This window comes from Astatotilapia calliptera, chromosome 4, assembly GCF_900246225.1.
Source record: "Astatotilapia calliptera chromosome 4, fAstCal1.2, whole genome shotgun sequence".
Classification (NCBI taxonomy): Eukaryota; Metazoa; Chordata; class Actinopteri; order Cichliformes; family Cichlidae; genus Astatotilapia; species Astatotilapia calliptera.
Genome location: NC_039305.1, coordinates 22,050,378 through 22,077,226, shown reverse-complemented (window position 1 = coordinate 22,077,226; position 26,849 = coordinate 22,050,378). Strand labels below are relative to the sequence as shown.

Genomic DNA, 26,849 nt, shown 5'->3' with positions numbered 1-26,849 from the left:
GAAGACTTTCAGTCTCAGCGAAAACAAGCCACTAGCTTAACGAGAAAAGGGTCATTTTGGGTAAAAACAAAAGATTTAAAAGGTGGTTTTTCTCTGTGTTTTCTAACCGGCAATCCTTTGCATCTTCATCCGCCGGGCCTGGATACGGCCTTTGGCTAGCCTCTGTTTGGCGATGATGCAACGAATGTGGTCTGCAAAGATGAAGTTGGCCTGCAGAATGGGCAGGGGCTTGGCGTGGGGGTTGGAGCTGGGTTTATGAATGACAATGTTTAACGCCCTGCTGTCGTCCTCAACGCCGGACACCTGCATGTCCTGTTGAAAGAGGACAAAAAATGCAAGATAAGATGGATCAAATTGTGTGAAATAGATCTGCATTTTAGTGTCCCCAGAGGGACAACAAAAGCTGACTTCACAAAGAGTCAATAAACACTGAAAGAGAAACTAATTATTGTAGAAAAATAATTGATTTCTGTGCATTTGTTTTACACTTGCATTAAATTAAAGTTCATTACATCGATTAAGGGTTGGGGGGGTGGTTCCCTAATATTTTTGCTGGGAGTTGGCAACCCTATTAGTTAGGTAGGTAAGTACTCTTTAAAATACCAAAATGGGGAGGATGGTGTAGGTTTAAATTTATTAGATTGATCAATGTTGCTGAACTATAAAATGTTTTGGGTGGAGTGCATTTTTTTGCATACAGGTATAACAGAATAGCTTAAGTCTCTTGTTTTTTAAAACTTGAGTATGAACTTACACAAAATGCAGCAAGATATTTATAAAAAACAGTTTTATTGATTACAAAATGCGCTATATCGGATTCATATCGGTATCGGCAGATATCCAAATCAGTATCGGACATTAAAAAGTGTTATTGTGCCATCTCTAAAGTATAGTAGGTGAGCTAACACAGCCCTCAGGTATACGCCAGTGCTGATGGATTTGAAGATGGAGAGCGTACTATTAACCGTAAAACTTTTACCTGTTAAAAAGGAGAAAAAAATTAAATAAAAGAGGTGAGACAGGTATTTGACTCTTTCTGTGCTTTCTGTTAAAGCACATGAGGCTGCAGCATGCTAAAACAATCAACAGATAATATACGGGCGTAAGCCTTGGGAATTTCCAGGTGTAATGAATAAGCTGAGTCATGCTGGTGCTTGCGTCATCTGTGTTCCTTTCATGCCTGCAAGCAAACTGTACATTCAGTTTAGCATTCTCATTTTACTAAAATGCTTCAAAACATTTCATGACAAGTTAAAGCCACTAGTATAAATCCACTATTTTCTTTAGGACACGGTTTCTTTCTAATTGGAATTATGGTTATTTTCAGAGGACAGGAAGCGTATACAAGTCTTTCACTTCGGCTGCTGAAGAGTTACCTGCTGGCAATAGTATGCGGAACAAAATTCGCATTTTCACTGAAACAGGTGAACTGCAACTGCACAAACCCTCAAGGCATCACTAAGAGCTTTACATGTCTCTTGTAAAAAGGACACAATGAATTGAGTATACAAAGAAAATGCCTGAGTAATGAGAACGCAACAAGACAGCAATACAAAACATCCTGTGCTAGAGAACAAAAGAGCAGAATTACACTGGAGAACAAAAAAGAGATAAATCAATATGAACAAGAGTGAGTAAGTAATGAGTACAATATTGCAGAAAAAAATTCATGGTTTTCAATCAACATTTAATTTCAACTGAAAAAACAAAACAACAAACGTGTACACTTTTTTTTTCTTACTTGCAAGAGGCCGGCAAATTTGACGACACCCCATCCAAGGCGTTTGCTTTCTGGTTCCACCAGACTCATCTGGTACACATCTACAGCAAGGAATCTCTGGGCCTGTCCCCCATCTTTACTGACCACCATACAGGCTATCAGGTCACTGTTATCTGAAAAAGGGATCACAAACATAAACATCAATGGGTTTTTTTTAAATGTTTTTTTAGATCTTTTTTTTTTAAACATATATAAAAATTGTAATCCATTTTTTAAACTGTTTACAACATATTTAATATGGCATTTGGAGTTCGAGCCCAAAACAGCGTATTAATAATATGTATATTATTAAATAAAGGACTATTTACTTCTGCCAAAGTGTTTCAAGTTAGCTCTGAGGCGTTTCACACACACCAGTCAATGTCATGACATGTCTGTAGAGACAGATCAAACATTTGTCATGTACTGACTCATGTCAAATGTATTTGTGTAGCACTGGAGGGCCTTACAGCAGGATAGAAAGAGGAAAAAATGACAAACATATATAGGTTATGATATAAATTAAACTTTGATAAAAATCACAAGCAAAAAGCAACCTCGACTAGACTTGTTTCCATGTTCAAAGACGTCTAGTTATTTACATCTGCCACGCTAGTGTTTACTATAGATGTGTTTACTATGTCACCACCAGTCCAGGTTGTTTCCACTACAACCTTGGTAGATGCAATGTCAAACACTGTGAGAGAACCCAGTCCTGTATGTTATGGCCCCAGGACAGCTGCTTTACTCTGCAATGTGCATGGGAAGCTACCCACTAGAAATATAATCAAACAAAAGTTTAAGAGGAGGATACAGACATGATTTATTGATAAGCCACTTCAAATAATAAACTTGCTACCCTCGATTTAAATGACTGAGATCAAAATGAAGCAAGTTTTAGCTGATCGCAGGTGTTCAGGAAGTTTTTTCATGCTCAGTAGAGCACGCGCTCAATGTTCTCACGAAAAGTGAGAACATTGCAGTACTGGACATGCCAACTGGACACGATTACACAATGCAACGCAGTAGCAAAGCACATGACAATAATTGTTGGACAGGTATCGAGGCAGGTGAGATCTAATGTCAGTAATCCAAGTGTTTAAATACAGTCATAGTAATGTCATAGCCAATAGTAGTTGGATTACCATGGGAAAACTTTTCCAAGAGGTAATGAGGCTCTCGGGGACTGAGGTGAACACCCCAAGTAGTCCACACACCACATGCATGGGACTGTTTATTCACCAGAGTTCAGTCCCCAGAGTAGTGGGAAATAACTGTGCCACCCCCCACGCCTACCTAATTTCTTTTGGAAAGCTTGTCGGGTGAAAAGGTCTTAAAATATGGAGGACATTTAAAACAAGACAGTTTGGCCACTTAAAAAATAAAAAGGTGTTTCCAGAAAGTGTGTCAGACAGCGTACAATATTTAGCAATAGCAATAGTTATAATATTTTATATGTATTATTAAATGCATATTGCATAATGTATAGGTCCTTAAGTATCAATGAATCAAGATGCAATTCAAGTCCAGACTTTCATCTTTAATTTAAGGAGTTTAACAAAAGCATTTCATGAAGTGTTTAGGAATTATGGCCCCTTTTTATACTCAGTGTATGGAAGAGGGCTTCCCTACAAGTATCATTTGTATTGTGGTAACTTGTACAGCACTTTCGGAGCACCTCTGCCCTTTATTAAAAGCACTTTAAAACTAGAACTAGCACTGCACTCAGTACCCCATTTGCAAAAGTAAATCAGACATCTGACTGACAAGCAGTTTCATGGCCAGAAGAGAGCTGTTACCGTGTTATTCCATTATATATAAAGCTTATAAATGACCTCGGATTTGATGGGCAGACAGTGGCAGTGAGTTGACGCACACAAACACACACAGTCAAAACACACAGAGTGCTTTAAAGGACAGTGAAGAAGCTCTGCTCCCACGCCTGGAAAATACACCAAGACAAAATAAGCCCACATGTCCAGTTCTTCATTTCAATTTACCACAAAACCTACTGTAAAGTAAACACGAAATACCGAACTGATGATCTGATGTGACACCACTGGTTTTGATCTAATTATCACCCACCTCGACTGACTCTAAATGTAAACCAGTAACATTAGACTGACGTACAACCCCCATGAGGAATTTCTCTTGCAGTCTCTCACACATCCCTTCCACTTGATGATATTTATGTTTCATTTTTATTCCTTAATTTGAATTCTCAAGTATTCTGACTAATCTACTTTTACAGTGCAACATGACTAATCCTATGAACATAAAGCAACTCAGATTCACATATCTGAGAAAACTAGTGGCTTTAAATTTAGGTATTTAACAGCAATATGCTTCTTACACAGGGCCAGCAAGCTTTTGCTGCACATTCATTCATACATGCGGCCTATTTAAAGATCAATGGGGAATACCAAGAACTCAACAGTTCCTACTGAAACAGTGAGCAGTGAAAGTACCTACAGCTGGAGATACAGTCATCAATTTTCGATGGTAACACAAGGGATGCCGACAACCAAATGGTCAGAGAAACCAGGGGAAGTTCTGCACACTCAATCCCCAGAATAAACGGGGGGAAAAACCGTGCCACCCCCCATGCCTACCTAATTTATAGTGGAAAGCCTGCCTGGTCAAAAGGGCTTAAAACACGCAGGACATTTAAAAGAAAACAAGTCAACTCCATTCATTTATCACTGAACTTAATAAGACTAAAATTACTTTTATTAACACAGACAACTGTTAGAGAAGGACTTTTCTATGAAAGACTTGAACCTTTGATCTATTAGTCCAAAAGAAGAAAGGTCTTCACAAAAGCAGTTCTTGTTCTACTTTTCTGATTCAGATTTTGAGGTAATTCGAATGAGACACCTTGGGCAAAAAAGCAAGATATGACTTGGATGTTCAGCCAAAAAAAAAACCCCCAAAAAACTCTAAACAAAATCAAACAGCATATGGCTGCCTAACTTCAGTATTCTCTTCAGCTTTTAAGTGTTCCCAGTTGGCTGTAGGCTGCATGAACAATACCCCTATTCACCAAGGTGAGAAGAGAAAAATGCAAAACATGTGACTCCAGTTTCGTTACAGGCCGTCTTACCCACAAGCAACAGCTGGTCACATTTCCAAATAAATATCAACATATATCATCAGTTCTGAGTTACATAAACGTATAATAATTTGTTTTACTCATTTTTTTCTACATTGGTTAGGGTTACGAAACACCTACATGACATGTTCTCCAGTAGGGCTGGGCCATATTATACTGTTCACGGTAATACCGGTATAATGTTAGACAACGATAGGAAAATGAAATATCGCGATAGAATATAAGTAAAACTCGCATGCGCAGTGCCTTTGTTTTCATACGCACATGGCCGATTGTTGAGTGAAACAGATGAACCAGAATTGGTTTGTAAAAATGGTGCAACTTCAGTGATGTGGAACTGGTTTGGTGTTTGTCCGTCAGATACACGACAAAGCACATTTTTTTTTGCAGAACATGCAAGCGGCCGTCGTTATTGTCGTATTTGTCGGACTAAGATGCTCTTAAATCTGGGAGTAATCTGGGTCCTAAACCCCCCTCTTCGAGTCAAACGAACACTGCACTGAGAGTTAAAAACTGTCTAAATTCTTTCATCTTTAATAAAACGATCAGCATTGCTGCTTTACCAGGTGTAACTATGAAGTTTAACTTCCAGGCATCCATGAAAACAAAATGTATTACATTTAACGGAGTTAGAAGTTAGCAGGAAGCTAGCGGAAGTTAGCTCGCTAGTTTCGCTAGTTACCCAAGCATGATATTGCATGTTTTGACTGAGAGATTTCTGAAAAAAAATCAAACGTACAGCTCTGCTATCACTTCCAACATAAATGAAGACAGGAAACTAAACAGCAGTGACGTTTGTAGGGTTACTGAAGTTCGGCTAGCTGGTATATAATGATGTGCTACGTGATCGCTAGCGACACAGCTATGTTAGCATAACATAAACGGTGAAGCTGGAGGACGAACACTAACACTTTTCCACTTATAAAAGTTAACGTGAAGGTTCCTCATGGTTAGAGACAAATGCAATCGCATGGCAGGATGCTATAAAAGGACCAATCTTCAGTCAGGAGAACAACTGAGATAATCCATCCACAATACGAGGTTAGTCATTAATATACTGCAACAACATGGGAATAGGGCAGCTGCCAGAGAATTCAACATTAATGAATCAATGGTACAGAAGTGGAGGAAGCAAAAAGAAAGAGTTTAATAAAGTTTGATTTATCTGACTGCTTTGTTTCGCTTAATGTGCCTTATAATCCCGTGCACCTTATGGTCCGAAAAACACTTACTGCACACTGCAGTTTAATGTTGCAAAGCACCTCTTTTTAACTTCAGTGGATATTATACATGGTTATGCTCAGGATATGTCAGCCCATTTCTACTGGAAATGCCTTTTGGTTAAACTTTCAGCAAGGAATTTGCATTTGCACTGTTAAATTTTTATAAAGCTTTAATGTACATAAAAACCAGCTTCTTGTTTAAGTGAAAATAAATGGAAGGTTGTCCTTTTGCGCTAGTAATGTTGTGGAGTTGTATTTTGTCTCGCATCAATTATATCGTCAGTTATATCGTTATCGCAAATTTTCAAATATATATCGTGATAAATATTTTTGGCCATATCGCCCTGCTCTATTCTCCAGCGAACTTGAAAAGTTTGTACTGAAAAAGGTCCTCTGTGGAGGACCAGTTTAGACTCGACGCTGGTTTCTGGAAACCGGAGAAGCACAAAAAATGAATTGTGAATGCAACTGAACATTGTTCACTTTAACTTTCAAAGGGTTTGGTCTTATTTCTTATGGCTGAGGTGATAATAAGGATTTTTTACTGTGTGGACCTTTACAGGGATAATAAACATTAAGCTCCATATAAACACAGCCCACGTGAACTCTAAAGGCAATAGTAGAGCGCAGACATTTATCAAGGTTAAAACAACTCCATGCACACGCAACTGAATATTTGTGGCCTCACAAAAAAGCACAATTATATACTCTCCCACTCTGCAACACAGGGTGTGCTTTGAAATTCACCAAAAATGTGGCCCAATCAGGAAGCTTTTTTCCTCCATTATCCATTGTTCAATATAATAAAGTTTGTCAGCCCTTAGGGGGGCTAATTAAGAAAACATAAAGGATCCAACCCACACAAAAACACACACCCTACATTTTGGGCAATGTTCATGAATGAAAATGTCACACTTCCACTGCGTGTGTGACTATGCAACCACAGATTTATTCCTCCAGAGACTACATATACTAAAATACATATATGCTGTGTAATTTAAGAGTTAGTAAGAAAAATGTTGTGAATGGAGGCGGAGGCAGCCTAATGGTCAGAAAAAGAATTTTGTGGGTGGAAGGTAGCAGGTTTAAATCCCCCGTATACAGGAAAAACCCTCCACCCTGCATTATTACTCTGAGAAGTTGTGTTCTGAGTCAACCACCTTGCTTTAAAGACAAAGCAAACACAGGAAAATCTTTCAAACCATACAAGAGGTAAGATATATGACAGAAAATCAAGAGGCATAAAACTACTGGAAATCAAGTCAAACCTGATATGATCAAGACTCTGTTAAAGGCTATCTTTACCTTAATCTGCTACAGACTCTTGACTGGCATTTGGAATCATCAAAACATTCGTGGTTTCAACCACTGAATTAGACTTGAAAGGTAAAGGGAGCCATTTGGTTTCAATAGCTGTATTGCCATCTATTTGTCACGAGTGTGTTTGAGGCATCAGCCCGGCTTCCCAAAAGACGGGCGTGAAGAGACATCTTTCACTTATAGCCTGTTCACACAATCACAAGACAAAGAGATCACTTAACATAAGCCAACTGCAGCACAACTGTGACACTGACTGAAAGCAAGTTAAAAAAAACAAAGAGAAAAAAAAGACAAATTGCTGAGACACTGGTTTGTTCCATCCATAAGGCCACAGGTTTACATCAACATGGTTTCCAAGCACCGACAGTGCAGCTGACTCAACAGATGAAGTGATAAAACTATAAAGGCCGCAGCTCACCAATACTCAATACTAAGGTAACAACCCCGGTGGAATTTATTAAGCCCTCTCGCTTTCTGTGGTAATTCTAAGAAGTCGATTTTATTGGTACTATCTTTTTAAGGCAATTAAGAAACACAATGTAAAAAAAACCCCCAAATACACGCCTGTGCAATATCAGAATATTATCATTACAAAAAATAAGACATCTTGATTGTCTTAATCAACGACAGCAGTAAAGCCGACTCTGTGATAGACAACCTGAATAAAAGCCCCATAATTTGCATAATAGAGCAGATATGCAGAAATGCTCATGTTTGGGGAACTAAGGTGGGGATACACATGCCTACATAAACAAAAAAATAAAAAACTACTTATTGATGAATAAAAATATAAAAATGATGGAAAGAAATCAAGCAAATACAATTTTATATCAAGTTTTTAAATACATTTATTATGTTATGCTTGCCCTTTATATAATTTTGCTGCTATGATTGTAGTAAAGTCTGCTTTTACTGACTCATTTTATCCTTTCTGTATGGTTTAGGGAGTTTCAGTCTCGCGTCTTTACTGGAATGTGTTAATTTGTAAGGGCATGGCAACTGCATGCAACTGATATTGGTTTAATGATAAGAAATGGATTTGCCTTTGTCCTGGCTCAGAAACAGTATTGTGTCATTTGGCCTTTTCTAACATTAAAAGTATTAATGGTTTTTGCACATGCTGCTTAAGAAGCTATGCTGATGATTTAGTGTTTAGCAAATCTGTGTATTTCTTTTGGAATAACTCTGATCTTCATAAAGATTTCATGACGTGTTTATACTGCGAGCTGTTGTGACTGTGCTGATTGTTACTTCTCTAAAGGTGCGCTTAGTCTCTCTCAAACTGTTTTCAGATGTTTGGTTTTCATATTCTGTTTAGATACAACACCTGTACCAGCTAAAGAATATCGATTCTGCACTACTCCATTTCTTGAAATGCAATGTTTTTAATGCTGCTGCATGTGCACACGCACACACACTTATGTTGTTGTTGGTAGAAAGCGGACTTGCATCGAGAAGTGGTTTGCTATGAGGTTGACACCTGTACTCGGAAAACCGTGCAAAAAAAAAAAAAAAAAAAGGAGCCACAGATGCATACAGAAACACGTACACAAGAAATGTTCAAGTATGGATTTGCACAGTTTGAACATTTGCCGTGTGAGACACTGTCATCACTCTCGCTCGCATTACTCTGCAGTTATACTTGCGATCCTCAACAGCAGAGCAGAGTTAACCACGTGTAAGTTTCTATTACGTCTGCATGTAACAACTACACACCTGTGCACAATATGAGAAGACGGTTCAGGTTATCTCTGTGTAAAATAAACCTCTGTGCACAGGTGTTTGTGATTGTTCCTCAAGCTCATCGCTGTGTTGCTGTGGGTACGAGTGCTTGTATGTGCATTTACCCACAGTAGTGTGTTGCATCTGTGCTGTTACCTACTGGGTGAAGAGCGTGACTGAGAGAAAGAGGGTGAGAAAAGAAATGTGACAATCTCGTATCGTTATTCTTTTATCCTGTTGTAAGCATGGAAATAAATCTGCACAGCAGCTGTAGCTTGTGGTCTGGTATTACACAGTGTACATTGAGTATGCCTTTGTGTCTCTGTGTGCGTCTTACTGAGGTCTAAGACATCGTCTGTCTTGATCAGATCTTCAGGTCTGGTCAGAGGGAGCTGTGTCTCGGGTTCTCCTTGAAGCTGAAGTGATAAGGACCGCAACATGAAGAAAACCCGAATCGCCTGAAGAGATGAGAAAGCCCACTCATAAACAAACAGGCACAAACACATACAGAGAAATTGCATGCTACAATAAACCTTCTGTCTAAAACTGGCAGTTTTAAACAAAGGTTAAGAATAAACACCTAACAGTGCTCCTCTAAAAATCCTAATAAGAGTTTTTTTAGATGACGGATGCAAACCTTTGATCACAAAAAAACCTCCAAACCTATTTTAAAATTCTTCTAAGTGAAAATTATTTCACTGGTTTGCTTCGATGTGCCACAACCCTTCAAGAACAACTCAACTACAAGTCCTGATTGTCTGTGTATGTCCACTGAACTTGGGTGTGTGAGTGGATTTTCTTTTGCCTGTCTGCTTCTCATTTGGGAGGACTGAGATTTCTGGAAGTGTACCAAGAACAGCCAGCATGAGCTACAACAATAGATTTATCCAGGACACCGTCACTGAGCTTGTGTGTGTGGGCGGACGCACCCTGCGTGTCTTCTCCACGTCTCCACAAGGAAGTCTCTTTACAAAGTCAATACCGGTCAGAGGAGTGCCAGTGGGTGGCAGCAGTATTGAGGCATCCATCATTAGATACTCCACATTCAGTGGCTTACTCTGCAACATAGAGACGACATTGTGTATGAGAACACCCAGACCTAACAGCAGAAAGAGAAATGTGCTTGCAGAGTCGGGCTGATGTTTCATTTTGAACAGGGAGGGGAGGAAAGCAAATATTAAACGAAGGCTAACCCACCGTCATGCTCCTGTATTCGTCCTCAAACATGTCCAGAAAGATTTCTTCGCCCTGTGTTGACAGTGACATTGAAAAGACGTTTAAAAACAAGAGAAAACGGGGGCAGAAAATAAATACAATCAGTATTAAAGAAAACCATTTTGGGTGAAAGGCTTTCTGGGGATTTTTTTTTTGTGGGTGCAAGTCTGTGCATGCAGAGTGTGAAAAAACAAAACAAAAACACAGCATATGCAAGTGCACATTTTCCCGTAGATACATGTTAAGTAACACTTTTATATATAATCCTGTGCTTGGTTTATTTGGGTCCACGGTAAACTTCCCAGTGTAATGACATTCTTCTACTGTTGCACACAAGAAACAGAAAGTACTGTTCCCAAGCTAATATAACAAGCTTATGCATGCCCTGTCATAATAAACATGCTATTAGGAGCACAGGGCACAAGTCCATCTCATCTGTCAATTCCCATCAAAAAAATTAAGGTGTAATATTAAACAGAATATCCAGGCCAGAAAGAAACAAGACACAGACACATGTTTACGGTCTACAGAGTTCACGAGGATCTTTTTTGAGACACTTGATATGGTTTCGGTTTCTTTTTGACACCTTTACCTTTTGACACATTTGCATTACCTGCCTATGCGAACAGTTTGTCTATGACAGTTTAATAAGAACAAGGTGTTCTTCTTCAGTATAAAGTACATTCAGAGTTGGCAGACGTAGAAAAGAACTGGTGACTTTTCCGATGTGTTCAAACACACCACCACCTGATTCTCTTTCAAACAGTGTATATTAATGGTGATATAATCAAAATAAATTGAGATTTTAAAAACTGAAATTAATATGTACTAAAAGAAAAAAAACCTCACTTTGTAGAAAGCAAGCTGTTTCCTGTCCAAAAAGAACAATTTGTCAAACAACTGAAAGGCGGGTCTTTTGGCATAATGTACTATAAACAGAGACACGGATAGACAGGGCTTTTGTCCTATGCCCAAGTGTTTTTAACCTAACATTCACACAGTCACACTCCAGTGGATACATCAGGGGCAACTCTGGGTTCAGTATCTTGCCCAAAGACACTTTGACCTGCAGACTGAAGGAGCCGAAAGATCAACTACCGACCTTCTAGATCGATACAGAAAGCTCTAAGATTTACGATCATTGATCTGAAAGTGATGTTCAAACAGAAGCAGACCTTTCAGCTGAACAATGATCCAAAACACATTAGCCAAACAACCGATGAATTTCTCAAAAAGAAATCAAGTAAAGGTCAGATCTAAATGGCAATTATATTAAATTATATAAAAGTACCGTAATTGTCGGGCTATAAGCCGCTACTTTTTGCACAAGCTTTGAACCCTGCGGCTTTTAGTCAGGTGCGGCTTTTCTAAGGATTTTCCATGATTTTTGTCATATCGTAAGACGATTTGTTTTGTTTGTTCCGCTGTTGTACGGCACTACGTTGCCTGGCGGAAGGGCATGTGATCAGACACACAGTATCGGGGTTCAAGAGTGGTATGTTGGTCACGTGTCCATCCGCCAGGCAACATAGTGCCGTACAAGTAGCGCGAAAAACAAACTTCAAAGTAGCGCTATGCGTTCAGCGGGAGTCGTGGATGACGAGCGGCGATAAACTTGCGAAAAGCAAGTTATGCTCAACTCCACCGGTGGATTCTGACAGCGTGGAAAAGTGTGAAAACATCCAGGATCACCAACGGATTTCAAAGGGCTGGACTGTTGCATGATGGAGAGGAGGACACCGCCACGGCCCTTCTGAGGGTGTTCGACTCTGACACTGACAACGAGGATTTCTTTTGTTTTGAAAGTGACAACGAAGGAAAGAAGCTGAGAGTGGATGACGAAGCCATCCTGAGCCTGTTCGTTTCCGACACTGGAGAAGAGGACTTTGGTGGTTTTAGTGCGCAGGAAGATGGTGGTGACTTTTCTTCTTGTTAAAGCCGTGTCACTGCACCTGAGCCTAAAAGGTAGTCTGAATCTATTTTTCTGGTGTGCTGTAGGTTATTGTTATGTACTACATTTGTTACTCGTTTATGAAGCACAGTACATGTTTTGTACTTGTAATTACCGCTACTTGTACATATACCTAAAAAGTTATGCAAATATGTACCCATAACTTGTTTTTCAAAATATTAATAAAAGGGGTGTGTCTCCAAACAGCCATCTCTTTCCTGACAATTCCCTTTGTGCATATTCTCTTACATATGATAAGTCAACATTGAAACACCTGCGGCCTTTAGTCAGGTGCGGCTAATGTATGTACAAAACAGGATTTTCCCCTGATTTTAGCTTGTGCGGCTAACATTCAGGTGCGCTTTGTAGTCCGGAAAATACGGTATTATATAATATGATGTGATATTATATAATATAAATTAGTAATTGTATTAAATTAAACTTCATGTGCTTGCCACAAAAAATAAAAATACTGGCAGGTGCCAGTGCTACCAATCAGTCTCTTAGTAGACACATGTATAGTATAAATGTGAAAATCCTTCTGGAGTTACTGCATTTCAAGATTGTCAGAAGACTTGACCTCTGACTTTGACCTTAAGGTTGAGGACACTGAGATTCGAACTTGTCTGAGATTTTAAGTAGATGCACCTATGGTATCAATTTCAAAATCAGTCGTCTCATTCTTGATTTATCACATTCACAAAAGTGGGTGTCCACGTCGGCCCATCCAGCGGGGTGACAACAATAGCCTACCAGTCTTTAACAGCTGAAGGGTAAAAACACAAAGACCTGTGCAGGTTGAAGGTATTGTCTTTTAACATACTTAGCATTAACTTGGTTAATTAGCAGCACAGGCAGAAAGCAAAACACTCAAATGTGTTATTTTCTGTTACTTTTTTAGCTGAAGGATGACACAGACATGACTTAAACGGACTGAAAATTGATTTTCAAGTCAAAACCGTAGTGTGATCCGTGGAATATTGATAATAGATTATCAGTATACTGCCAGCTTAACTGATTTTATTGCTTCAGCTATTTTTACCAAGTGTCTATGATTGCATATGAAAGTGTGGAAAACTCTTGAGCTGACTGTTAGTTCTTTACTTTTTGTGTCCAAGCGCAGTTTTCTGGTCAGTTTTTATTTACTCATATTATGTGCCTGGAGCACTGCAGACTTTCTAAAAGGTCTTTCAAAGCCAGTATCTGCTCATTTTCAGAATCTTTTTTTGATTAACCACTTAACACGGACCAATGAATCATTCAAGAATAAATAAAACACCTAACTCACAGTGGCGTGTCCAGCGGGGTGGCCTGGGGGGTCACAGGCCACCCCCCCCAACCAGACTGGCCACCCCAGGTGCCACCCCAAAGGCAAAACAATAAAATTCAATCAAATATCAAATGTCCGATTATGTTTTCACGGTGAAGCTCAGATATCCGAGTGTAAGTGAATGCAGCATCGGCTTCTGCGCTATGTGCATCATGTTAGCAAAGGTAGGAGAGCCAAGCACGAAAGACGGCACTGCAGGAAACAATTTTTCGGTGAAAGAAAATGAGGACAGAATAAATGTCCCGGTAAGTAATATTAAGTTTGTTGAGTTTAGTAAACTTCGGTGAAATTAGAATACCAAGGAAAAAATAACACTTAAAGAATTATTGCAGCCGTCGAATATTTCAGACAGTATGCTACTGAGGGGAGCTAACATAAGAGTTATGAGTTATAAGATATAATCTAAGTCGTAACATTGCTGTATGGAGCTGCAGATTTGGTTGACGCAGTTTGTCCCGGACTTTCGCTATAATGAAAAAAAGACACAAAGCTGGAGTTATTCTGTCGTTACGCTGCACAGCTGCCTCTTCTCTCATTCTCTCCCCCTCTCTCTCCTGTTGCTACTTCAATCATGAAACTGATCAATGATCGGCTGATCGCTTTTCTCTCTTGTTTGTTTATCGCCCACTTTGCGACAGAAAGAGGAAACCAGCAGATGTCGCGCTAAACAACAGCAGCACGTTTAAGCTTGATCAGCTGTTGTTAGAATTTATTTAATATTACTTTCTAGTATCAGCTGATGTTTGCTGGAGCCACAGCTGTAAAGCTGCTAGTCTTGATGTCGGTTTGGATATGTGGTGAGAGGGACACATGAAGATGATACCAGGAGATGTTCTTACTGAATCATCAGAGCTGAACAGGTGATGGAGAAACAGGTTTACCTTTTAGGTGACATGAATGAGTTGAAGGGAAGTTATGAACTGTTTCTGAGAGACAAATAACACCAGAATCCTTTTCTAAGTAGCTGACAGCTGGTAACTGTGCAGGGGCGGGTCTAGCAAAGTTTTGCCAGGGGGGCAGGTAGGGCATTAACAGGGAAAGGTGGGGCACAAAGAAATACTTTTCTTTCTTATTCTCATTTAAAATATCTAGCTTTTATTAAATAATTATCTAAATCTTACAACCAAAGTTTTTATCTGACGTAAAATGTATAGAAATCATACATATACCAACAAGACAGTGTACATATGGAAAAGATATATATAAATCTTATAAAGTTTGTATCTGTCTCGTGTGAAACCCCCCAACAAAAGTTTTCTAGACACGCCACTGCTAACTCAAGCTATGCCCCAGTGTTGTGTCCACATGAAGAACCAATTTTAATATGTATCTTTAGGAGCTTTGTTGCTAGCAACCAGTCACAAAAATGATTTATTCCTCTTTTTTACAATGCAGTAAACACACAAAATCAGAATCTCACTGAAAAGCTGGGGGTGGGGGGGGGGGGGGGGGTGGTACAAACAGGAAGGCCATATGAGAGAAAACCTAAATCACATTTCAAATGAAAGACTATGTCATTAATAAAGTGGGCTGAGTTTCCAGTTTCTAAGGCCAATGGTGTGCTCATTTTTCCTCCAGAAGAATATTATAGCACTGCTGATGTTTTTGCTCTTTGAACAAAAGGCTTCCCCCGTTAGTTTTTGCTTAAATACACTAAATTTTATATAGCACTGTTTTAAAGATGATCAAATATCCTCTTGTCCAAATAAATTAATCTCTTCAAATTTGTCCATGTCCACTGGATATGTTAAAGTTTCTGAATATTTAACTATTGTTTTTCTTTTGGTTTCTTTTTTTGTGGTTCATCAGAAAACCCTGTTCAAACTCACAGAACCATAAAAATTTCCACTCTGAGCTTTTAACTGCACCAATAAAAAATTTTTCTCTGAAGGCAAAACCTCCAAATGAACAAAAAAACCAGCATTAAACATTTCTGAGTAGTTTTCCTTTGTTTAGTCACCAGATTTAAACATTTTTTGGTATTATTTTCAGTCACTTCTCTTCAACATTTTCCCAAATGTCGCAAATAACAGAATCATGACTGATGCCAAAACTGATATTCAAATTATCAAAATGAAACAGAAAGCCAGCTACCGGCTATTTAAGCATGCAACTATGACATATAGGGTATGGAAAACACTTTCAGTTTTGTCTCCTATACAGTACCTTCAGAGAAATGGCTCCAGTTATTGTCAGTGTCTCATGCACCTACAATAAAGTCTTATCTCCAGAAGGTTTTACTTTCATTTGTAAAGTTTCATTGTCAGACAAACCAGAATTTACCGGCAGGTGCTGATTGAACTTCAGTTCAGAGACTATTCAAGAAGGACTTGATTTAAAACCAGACTTTTTTTTTTTAACTTCCTATTTAGAGTCCTTGTAAATTATCCCTGTCTGTCTGGTAGAACAACAAACTTTACATTGTACGAGTGCCAAAAATCTCTCTTTGCAACATTAAACACTTAAATGTTTAACGCTAATGTCAATGTTAATCGCTGTGCAAGTTCTTTACACTTTTTTCATGCTGATATACAATTCAATGTGGGGGCAGGTGAGACATAAAAGCAAGGCTCTTATTTTTGTAGGTTAGCATATGAATGAGTGAATCTGTGTTATTATGTACTCGCCTTGTAGAACTGTCGCAGTAAATGCAGACTCTCTTCTCTGGCACCCTGCAAGCACAAACATGACAGTCTGAACAGTCATTCGGGTATCTCTCTCACTCACACACACACACACTCACACACACACACACACACACACACACACACACACACACACACACACACACACACACACACACACACACACACAGTCACACACACATACAAAGACTCACAAATAAACATGTAGCATGCAAAAAGCACAGTACAGATAATAGTGGAGGATACAGGGTGAGATAAAACTGTAAAGGTTTTGCATTATATTTTGTGCTTCAACCGAAAGCAGTTTTTCCTCTACTAGAAGCTCAAGTCCGTATCTGTGTCAGATATCTGTGGTTTCATCTGCACAAAAACACTAAAAAACAAATTGCAAATCTTTTTTTTCTTTTCCCCCCTCTTCATCTAACTATTTATTGTCTCTCAGCTAGATGGTAACAGAAAGACCTCATATCAAATCTTTCAAAGCCAATAAGTGTATTTCCCATAACATGGCTCAATTCCTCTAAATAATTCTGCTATTGCCATTACTGGAAAATAACACAGTATAACAAAATGTCAAATATGAAATGGAATTTTCCAGATAAGTTGTTCTATGGGCATTGATAAGATATCGCCTCAGTGAGCACCACTTATCCAGCAACTTACTTTACTTGTAAAGGCAAAAACTGTGTTACTGACTGCTGTTCCTGAGAAAGACAGACATGTCAACAATACTTAATAAAAACCCACTAGTGAATTACATTCACAGGAACCTGTAAGTGTAATGCAACTGTAACGTCACTGCCTGTGTGCGTTTTAAATGCTGCTGTGATGAAAGTAATGATCTGAAAGTTAGTAAAATGGTTGATTATGGATGATTATAAGCTCTTCCAATGAGTTTAAAATGTAAGTTTTAGATTATATGAGCCATATGGCGGTGCAGCGGTTAGCACTGCCAGCTCACAGCAAAAAGGTCCTAAGTTTGAATCTAATCTGAAGTCTTTCTGTGTGGTTTCTCTCCTGCAAGAGTCCTCTCTGGATTCCTCTCAAAGTCTAAAGACAAGCATAGGGTTTGGTAAATTAATAATTAGGGATGGGTACCGGTTCTGACATAAACGGTAGTAACCAGACCGAAAAGCAGCGCACATTTCGGTGCTTTATTTCGGTGCTTTTTTTTCCTGAGCTGTGATACACTTCTAGCCAATCATTTTACGTTTCCGAGGATAGTAGGCGGGTCCAGGTACGTACGTTCAGTTAGAGCAGAGCTACAGATTAAAAATGCCCAAGGCGAAGCGGTCAAAAGTCTGGCTGTACTTCACAGCAAAAGATGCAAACTCAGCAGCCTGCAACAAGTGCTTTAAGCTGATACTGTGATACTGTCAAAGGAGGTAACACCTCGAATCCGATGAAACACCTGGCGACGCATAGCGTTTTTTTTTAAAAGCCAAGAAATGCGCTGTATTTGATAGCTTGCTGCGAGACCTCACACCGAGCACATCTACTGCGGGTGGGTTGCCTGTTATCAGACCCGGAGTTAGCAACATCCCCAAAAACCCGTAGAGGAGAGTCCTGGCCCCTAGCCCTGCCAGTGTAGCAGAAATGATGATGGATGATGGTACAGCAGCAGCCGTTCTTCTCTGCGTGAGTAGCTTAATGTTGTTCGTGTGTAATTTACGTTGAGTAGGCTAACCACGTTATTACATTAATGCATGTAAGGTGAACTAGCAAACATCATCATAGCTACATGCGGCTGTCTTCTTGTTTGATGGCAGATACTCCCTTCACCCTGGCTAAAAAGGCTAAAATGACCAAAGAAAAAGAGGGAAACAGTTAAACATGAGAGGTTTTTGGATAAAGTTTGTGTTTTTTCCATTGTTTAAGCACTGCTTCCAGCCAAGAGTGATACCATATATGCCCCACAGCTGCAGAAAAGGCTAACATTGTTATCTTTTTACAAAAAACAGCTGAACATGAGAGGTTTTTGGACCAATTTTGTGTTCTCCATTCTTTAAGCACCGGTTTGAGCACCGTTTGAGCACCGGCACCGTTTCAAAAGTACCGATTTGGCACCGGTATCGGATAAAACCTAAACGATACCCATCCCTATTAATAATCCTAAATAGACTGTAGGTGTGAATGTGAATGGATGTCTCTCTCTATGTGTTAGCCCTGCAACAGACTGGGGACTTGTCCAGGGATAGGCTCCAGCTCCCCTTAGACCCTGAATTAGGGTAGGATGAATTATAGCCATGGTCAGATCACCATCTGTGTGATATTAGCCGTCAGACCTAAATTAAGCAAACAGGAGGCTTGATGTGCAGCATGTGGTAGGGTTGCTGTGCCCCTCCTGTGAGCTGATGCCCAAAATGCCCGTATAAAGGATAATCTTTTGTACAAATTGAACAGGAAAGCCAGTCTTGGAAACTGAGAGTTTATAGCAGTCCAAAGCCTGCTTGTTTGGCTAATAATGCTCATAACAAGCACTTCAACCGTCAACATAACCATTTAAGCTTAAACAGCCTGGACCCCCCCCCCCCCCAAAAAAAGTGTGTCTTCATTACTATTAAACTGTGTCAGAGGTGGGAAATCCTCCAAGCAGAAACCCCCCAAGTGATGTTTAACCGATACCAAAAAAACAGTTAGTTTCACCAAACCCGCTGCAAAAAATAAAAGCTTTTAAAATGACCAAGATAAGGTTTCAGTTTAAAATTGTGAATTTTGTAAAAGGAAAAGGAACTCATTGACAGCTGTGCAATTTCTTCCTAGAACTTTATGTGCGTGCAAAAAAGCAAAAAACAAAGGCAGTATTACCATGAAGTGACAGAAAAGGAAATATAACTTCCCTGAAGGATGATCACAAAAAAACAAAACCCAGATATGTAAAACCGTGTGGGCTGCAGAAAAAATGGATGTCAGTGTTTAAACAGGGGGCAGATGGGAGGTCTGTAAAAATATCATCAGTCACTAAGTGGCTCTAACCAAGAAGCCTTGCAGCTGTGAATTCTACAGAAGTGACACAATTACATGGAAAGGGCTTGTTTCACTCCTATGGATGACACAATTTTCAGCATTTCACTTCCTGCTGAGGTCCCATGTTCCCTCAAGCAGTTTGTGAGAGTCATAAAGTCTGCTAACAGGACTGTTGAAATGTCACGGGAGCATGCTTGGGTGTGCTGTACCTCCAGGCAGGCCAGATGAACGTCTTTGATAATACAGTTGCTCCCAGACAACACAGACTGCTTTAGCAAAAGGCAGCTCAGCTCGAGGGTAGCTAGACGCACTTTACCATCTGCACACAAGTAAGAGAAATGCATAAATAAGTATCAAATATAACACATTGTTTCCTGTTAGGTCAAAAATCTAAGAAATGCATCACATGCATCATATCATGCAAAATGGCTATACATGGTTTGTGAGCTTTAACAGCTAAAGTTTCTACCTCATTTGCATTTGCCGGGTTAGAAATTCTCGTAACAAATGTTTTTGCTCAGTGTGCCAGTGCATACACTATATGTTCAGCTTAGCAATATGCAAATAAAATGAACATCAAAAGAAGAAAAAAAAAGAAGGTACTTTTTTTTTCTTTTTTAAAGGTATGAAACACCACACCAAATGTGGAAGTGTGTATGTGTTACCTGGCAGTGCAGCTTGGCTCATAACTCTAATAAGTCTTTCTACGAGGACCACGCTGTAAGAACTCCTCTCCTGGTCTGGAACTGGCAACTGCAGACGCTCCAGAAGATCAAGGTTGATACCTACAAACAAATTAAACAGAAAAACAAAGTAAAAGAAAATGCCAATTCTGAGCCACGATCATTAAGGCTGTCATCTTGACTCGTCTTTATTCTGGGAATCTAACGTATGTAATATGTTTAATTGGTTCATCAGCAGCACAGATGGAAGGCAAATCACTGTAAGCCGTAGAGTTTTACTTCCTAAACAGCTGCGACACCACTCCACCACATTTAGGTTTTTTTAGCTGAAGGATGACACAGACATTACTTAGAACCTAAAATTATTTATGAAGTCAAAACTGAGGTGTAATCATAAAAAAGGGACCTAACACACGAGATAAACGACTGCTGTGTCCACAAATAACAGACAAACTAGCAAAGAACCAATTTTAAATTGTATCTTTAGGCACTTCGTTACTAGCAGCCCGTTGCAGAAACACATCATTTAATCCCATGTATTTAGCTGAATGAAAAGATAACAGTTTGACAGGCAGTAAAGAGTATTTTTGCATGAAGACGCTGATTCCTAAAGACCTGTTTACCAAAAATGTGGAGTGTGTTCTTAAAAACTGTGAAGAAACTAAAGAAGTGGGGGACATCTGTATAGTGAAAAGGCATTTAATTCTATTCTACAAGAGAAGAAACTGCATGTTTTATGAAATAGGAAAAAATCCTTCTACTGTTCACTGAATCCTTATATGAAATAGTCTCAGTGGAAAGGTGACTTGTCTAGAAGCCATTCTTAAGGAAAAATGCTGAAAAGACTGAAGTATGCTAAATTACAAAAGAACCGGACAGGAAATCAGTGGCCACAGGTCTGATGGAGTGATGAATGCAAATTTTAAATTTCTGGTTCAAATTGTTGTCAGTATCTACAGAGGTCTTCAGGAGAGAGATACAAAGGTTTGCAGCCACATGTAAAACAGTGTGGAGACTCAGTTTTAGTTTGAGGTGTCATTTTTCCAGCTGGTGTTGCAAATCTGGTCAAAATTTATGGATTTTGATCCACCATGCAATACTAAAAGTATAGATTTTTCCGCCTAACATTGATCCCAAACACACTGCCATTGCAGTGGAAGCATATCTGGATAGAAATACACACAGTGGATCACTATCAGTCATGGATTGGCCTCCCCAGACGTCAACATTACTGAAGCAGTGTGAGATCACCTTGGCAAAAAACCAAACAAAAGGCAGCCAATATCTAAAGAAGAGCTCTGAATGTCCTTCAGGAAACCCGGAGAAGTATTCCTAAAGACTACTTAAAGAAATCAGAAGAAAGTTGCCTGAGAAAGTTCAGGCTGCGATGAAGAATAACAGTGGGCATACCAGACACTGACTCTCAAGCTGGTTACAACAGAAACATTTTGCTTCATGTACTGTATGCCTGCACCTATTTCCAAGACCTTTGCACAGTGCTGTGTAACACTGAGTGCTCAGGTAGAGTAGAAAAGCACTATATAAGAACCAGTCCATTTACCAGTTGCTGTATACAAACAAATGAATCTACATGTATTTTAAAGAGAACAATCACACAGCCCTTGAAGCAAACAGATGTCAATAATTTTCTTTGTTACTTGATATTCATTCACTTAAATAGAGAGACAAAAGCCTTATTATTACATGTCAAAAGGTTTATGCCAGTGGACAGATTATGTTAACAGTGAGCTTTTGCTTACCTTTGCTGTGTGAGACAGCGTAAAGTAGGCAGAGGACAAACAGCGCATGGTAGTCGTCACTGGTGCAGTCAAGGGCACTGTACACCATGTCTAAGAACGGCCTGCAGGGAGCGAGAAAGAGACAACAAAGAGAACATAGCTTCAGTTAACAATTCTGTCTTTCCCATTTTCAATTCTTTAGACTTTTAGATGAGGTTTACATCGCACTGCGCTCACGTGTGTTTGTGTGTGTGTGTGTGTGCGCGTGCATGTACCTGCTCCTCTGTGTGTGTGTGCGAGTAGCTGCAGCTGTCTTCTCCTCATCAGTGATGTTCTGCTCTGTCAGCTCTGACACCTTACACTTCTCCATCACCACCATTTCTATCTCTGCACAGATACACACACCGCGAGATGCATACTTAGTATTTACTTACATAAATCTCCACATATTTGGAGAACCACCTACCTCACAGAGTATCATTCACATCACAAATTTAGCACACTTACAGACACGGAACAAAGAGGCTCTAAAACGTATGGACCAACTGAAGTGTGAAGGTCTTAAAACGTACTAAAGCTGCCAGGAAACCTCACATGTGTTCCTCACAGTATTTAGAGCAAGCAGGTTAAAATTAGTAATTTATAGTAACACATCAATAGACAAAGGAATATTTAAATCTATTATGAAGAAAAACAGATCTATTTTTAAACGTATTCTTTAAAATGTTGGTAATTTTATCACTTGTTTTATCAGTTAAAAGTGGTAGGCGTCTTTGTTCCATCCCAAATGGTACTCATGTCATTCTGAAACCATCTTCCCCTGCAGCCCATGACCACATTTGTGCTTTTAAAAAAAATGAGTAAAGAAAAAAAAGGTTGAAGCTGTTAATGCCTCAGTATAAATCAAAGCATAAAAAAAAGAATCATTTCAGATGCGTGAAATGGTCACATTTTAATATACACACACACACACACACACACACACACACACACACACACACACACACACACACACACACACACACACACACACACACACACACACACACACACACAGAGCAGGAGTGAGAGACAGGCGGAGAGATGAGGAGCACAGGATGGAGTATCGCTGTGGGAACCAATACTGCTACGTGGATTGTGCTCAGCACAAGATCAGTGGTAGCCATGATGATCATGGGGAAATTAAATGGTGCCAAGAAGAGGATGCAGCAAAAAGAGGGAGTCCTCATCTTAAAACAAGCTAAAGAGACGGCTTCTGTTCTGATTGTGCAGCGTTGCCTGTTTTTTACTCCTGTTACTTTTTCCAGGAATCTTTTATTTCCTGAAAAAAAAATGATGAGGCTGTATAATATAAATTTAAACACAGCTTTTTCTTGTAGCTGCAAATGAAAAGCAGCAAAGCCACCACATTTCCAGTGAAAAATGTCAGGTGTTCTTTCTTTAAAGAGTTCTCTCTCTTTTCTCTTGAGGATAACCAGAGTGCATGGGAGACCACATTGGATTTATGGCAGTGAAGAAACACTCACAAACACAGTCCTGTACTGCTGTGTCCAGCGAGACACACACTCACCTTCCGCCGTCTCCCCACTCGCTCTGCTTCCCTTAGAACTCCCACCTGCTCCTATTCCCTCTGTACCTTTTCCCTTTTCCCTCTCTCCTCCTCTGCCACTGTCATCATCCCAGCCCTCTTCTAGTCCTCCTCCTGCACTGCTGCTTCCGCCCCCAGCCCTTTCATCATCTTCCTCTTCGCCCAGGTTCTTGTAGTTTGGCCTCTTCTGTGTTCTTTTGCGGCCACGATGGCGGGACAGCTCCAGTGAGCGCTCCAGAGACTCCGGAGGCTTGATGAAGCGGCGCATACCTCCCGCACTTGCCTGATGGATAGAAGCAAAACAGGACAGAGGCCAGGGTATGAGGAGAAAAGGAATATATCACCTGTGGATCACTCAGTTATTATTTTAGTCAACAACACATAACCATAACCTTCAAAACTGTTTTAAAAATAACATCACAAATGTACGAGCTGCAATCCAAAAGACAGATACAAAACTTTTCCATAAAAAGCCAAAGGAATTCCTGATGTTCTGATTTGTGGTCGATAAAATTTTTAAGGTTGTCTCACTGTGCACCTCTAGGCTGTTTTCAGTGCTGATGCTATTTTTAAAACAACCTGTGGAAGTCCAGTTCTGACAAGTTTCACATGTGTATCTGCAATGCAAGCCTGAACTTCTCCACTGTTTCAAAACAGAGAGCCTCAAGAGTTTCCTTTTGGAAAAGAAAAAGAAACTCAAGCTCAAATCAGAGGACCACCGCTGGTGTTGAGAGAAGAGTCCATTGGTGCAGCTTAAAAATTCTTGCACTTTAAATGCAATGCGATTGGGGTACAATGTTTTGATGGCTTGTAACAAAGTTTGAGTCATTTCTTTCAGATGCTTCAGGATATCAGAGTAGTCAGTAGTCATTACTTCGAGTCAGCAGTATGACTCTATGAATAACCGTATGAGCTGTTGAAAATGTTCCCAACTGCACTCCTCACCTGACCGAACATCTTTAGACTCATAAATTCTTGACTCCTATGCTCAAAGCTGCTGTTTGCTCTCTGGGTTCTAAGCTAGAGACCCAGCAATGATGACTGCTGATATGCATGTCAAGTATGTAGACTTCAAACTTCTGCAAAACAGAAATTTGACTGTGAACACTCACACGTGTGTTCACAACAGGACATCCATCTAAAACAGCAGATGCACAGAAAGCAGCCCAGAGGTGCACAAAGAGAAAGCCTTGCAGGTAGGGCTGTGCGATATGACCAAAATCTCATATCCCGATATAAGAATTCTATCGGCCCGATAACGATATAAATCACAAAAATGTAACATTTTCTGTAAATTCTGTGAATCTCGGGCAGCTCGACTTGCGGGAAGTGTTTCCAGCTGCGCGTCATGTAGCTGGAGTCGAGTGTTTTTAACCGATGCATGAAACTATACATTTTTAGACAAAAGGTGTAACGGCCGCCGTTTTCTTTGTGAGTATTTATTACACGGCGTGCTGCAGGGAAAAGCCTGTTCTAACGTTTGAGTCTAAGGTTTATTTTTTAGCACCTGACAGCTCTTTAATTCTCATCCGTAAATAATCTGCTCTTTCACGTGATTCAGTTTATTTTGAAAAGTCTCAACAGGATCTTGAGCTTTACTATGAAAGGTTTATGTGGAACATAAACAAGCGGACACGCGATGCTGTTACCGTCATTGTTGGTAACCACAACGCATAAAAACAGGCGCTTGTCCGTTCGTAGTGTGGTTATATTAAATATAAGAGAAAGAGAGAAGTTTAAGAAATTAATATAGCCACTACAGTGACCATCAAAACCATGAAGAAATATTGTCGTAAACAGTTTATTTTGCGACACCACGAAACAAACGATAGCGTAAAATGAAACGATAGATGTTTTTATATCGTCATCCGATATATATCGTTATATCCAACAGCCCCACTTGCAGGGCAATTAAAATCAGTTATGTAAACTAGATATCATGTATTTAAGTCTTTTTGGCAGGGCAAAAGATAGGCAGTGGTCCAAACAAGAGAAACAACAAAGGAAAGCTGTCAGGTGGTAACAGGAAATGCGATAAGCCCCCGAAAAAAAATTAACACATGAACACAAGTATTTGCAGAAATTGCGTATTTAATTCCATCTATATATAATTTTACTTGTGTCTATTTATTGTCACACTAATTACAAAGTCTTACAGTAAACATACACTGATGTTAATCAAAAAGCCACTTCCCACTTCATACATTTTTGGACTAGTTCCTCTCACACACACACAAAAACACACACGCGCTTTGAGGCCCTTCTGTGTGGCCATACTCGAACTTTGAGAAACCCACTTTCCACATACAGCCCCCAAACCGACACCAAAATGCACATGCACACAATCCCACAGGAAACAACTCGTAAATGATAAAAAAAAATGCTGAGCAGTGCTGTTAGGGCTGTCACTTACAGTAAGTATAACATGTGTAATTGTGACAATCTTCCTGTTGCACGTTTTAATCACAAACTCCTTACTGCTGCACATGAATATGAAACTCCAGGACGTTTCAGAGACTGCAAGTAATCATAAAGCAGTCATTTCAAAACTTGATGATCCTCTAGTTCATTTTCTACATACAGCACTAATAGTCTAGTCTGACGGAGTTATGACTTCAGGTAAGATTACAGTTAAACAAACAGCTGACCAAACAGTTAAGAGTGGAAAACAACGTCTCATATTCATGTTGATGTAACGTCGACATGTGTTACCCGTGTTAACATTTCTGCACACCATGTCCTTATAGGTCAGAGCTGGTTTAGGGTTTTATAAACAGCTTAAATTTGTGGGTGATTACTGTATAAAGCCAATAATTAGCAAATTAATCTATTAACTAACTGATTGATATTTAATGAGCAACTACTGTTATCAGCACTTTTTCTCTATTAGAAATTATAAGAAAATGATGACGAGGTATCTTCTGAGATCCACGTTGATCCATGTATTTTCAGCTTTATGTTCTACCAGAGAAGCTTAGCAGGATTAAGTTGAAACAGCATCCTTCCTGATCTTTTATCAAACCTTGGTGCAATCCTTCACTGTTTGAAACAAGCCATTTGGCTCCTTTACTTTTTCCTTTAAGCCATCGGTCCTCTGATTGGCTCCCCTTGCAAATAAAAAAAGATTTCAGTATCAAGTAAGAGGGGCTCATGGGGACTACTTGTACATATGCTAACCGTGCACTTGCAAATGAGCAACCACTATTTCAACAACTCATTGCAAAAACAGGAACTACGGAACATCGTAAAAGGAACTGATATATTTCATTCATCCTCTGATTTAGCAATTAATTTACTAAGTATTTATCAGATTATTAAGGAATTACAATAATGATGGTAGTGGCTATAAAACTATACAAAACACACACTTTAATGGCTTCAGGGATGATGCGAAACAGGACTGAATTCCAAGATAATCCTTTCTCTCTGGTTTCATTTCGTGAAAAGATTCACCTGCTCTTACACCGAGAGGAAGAAAACTCTGTATCTCACACTGAAACTGGGTGGCCTGATTTCACTGAAGTTCTTGTGCTAACACAAACCACCAAACACAAACATGAGCACGTGACCACGTCAAAACATACATGCACTTACA

The 26,849-nt window shown here is 39.5% G+C and overlaps 1 protein-coding gene across 4 annotated transcripts in view; it reads right to left on the bottom strand.

The window, feature by feature from the left end:
* clec16a (C-type lectin domain containing 16A) overlaps positions 1-26,849 on the bottom strand; it is a 52,524-nt gene that overhangs the window by 7,900 nt on the left and 17,775 nt on the right. For 3 of the 4 annotated variants that reach the window (XM_026165481.1, XM_026165478.1, XM_026165479.1), the window contains 11 exons: positions 23,237-23,537; positions 21,942-22,053; positions 21,688-21,788; positions 19,910-20,029; positions 19,454-19,563; positions 16,260-16,304; positions 10,334-10,384; positions 10,066-10,194; positions 9,474-9,594; positions 1,742-1,893; positions 108-312 (listed from right to left, as the gene is read on the bottom strand). In XM_026165481.1, coding sequence (XP_026021266.1) covers positions 108-312; positions 1,742-1,893; positions 9,474-9,594; positions 10,066-10,194; positions 10,334-10,384; positions 16,260-16,304; positions 19,454-19,563; positions 19,910-20,029; positions 21,688-21,788; positions 21,942-22,053; positions 23,237-23,537 — 1,447 coding nt within the window. The remainder of the gene's footprint in view (positions 1-107; positions 313-1,741; positions 1,894-9,473; positions 9,595-10,065; positions 10,195-10,333; positions 10,385-16,259; positions 16,305-19,453; positions 19,564-19,909; positions 20,030-21,687; positions 21,789-21,941; positions 22,054-23,236; positions 23,538-26,849) is intronic. The other variant, XM_026165480.1, reaches the window with a different exon arrangement.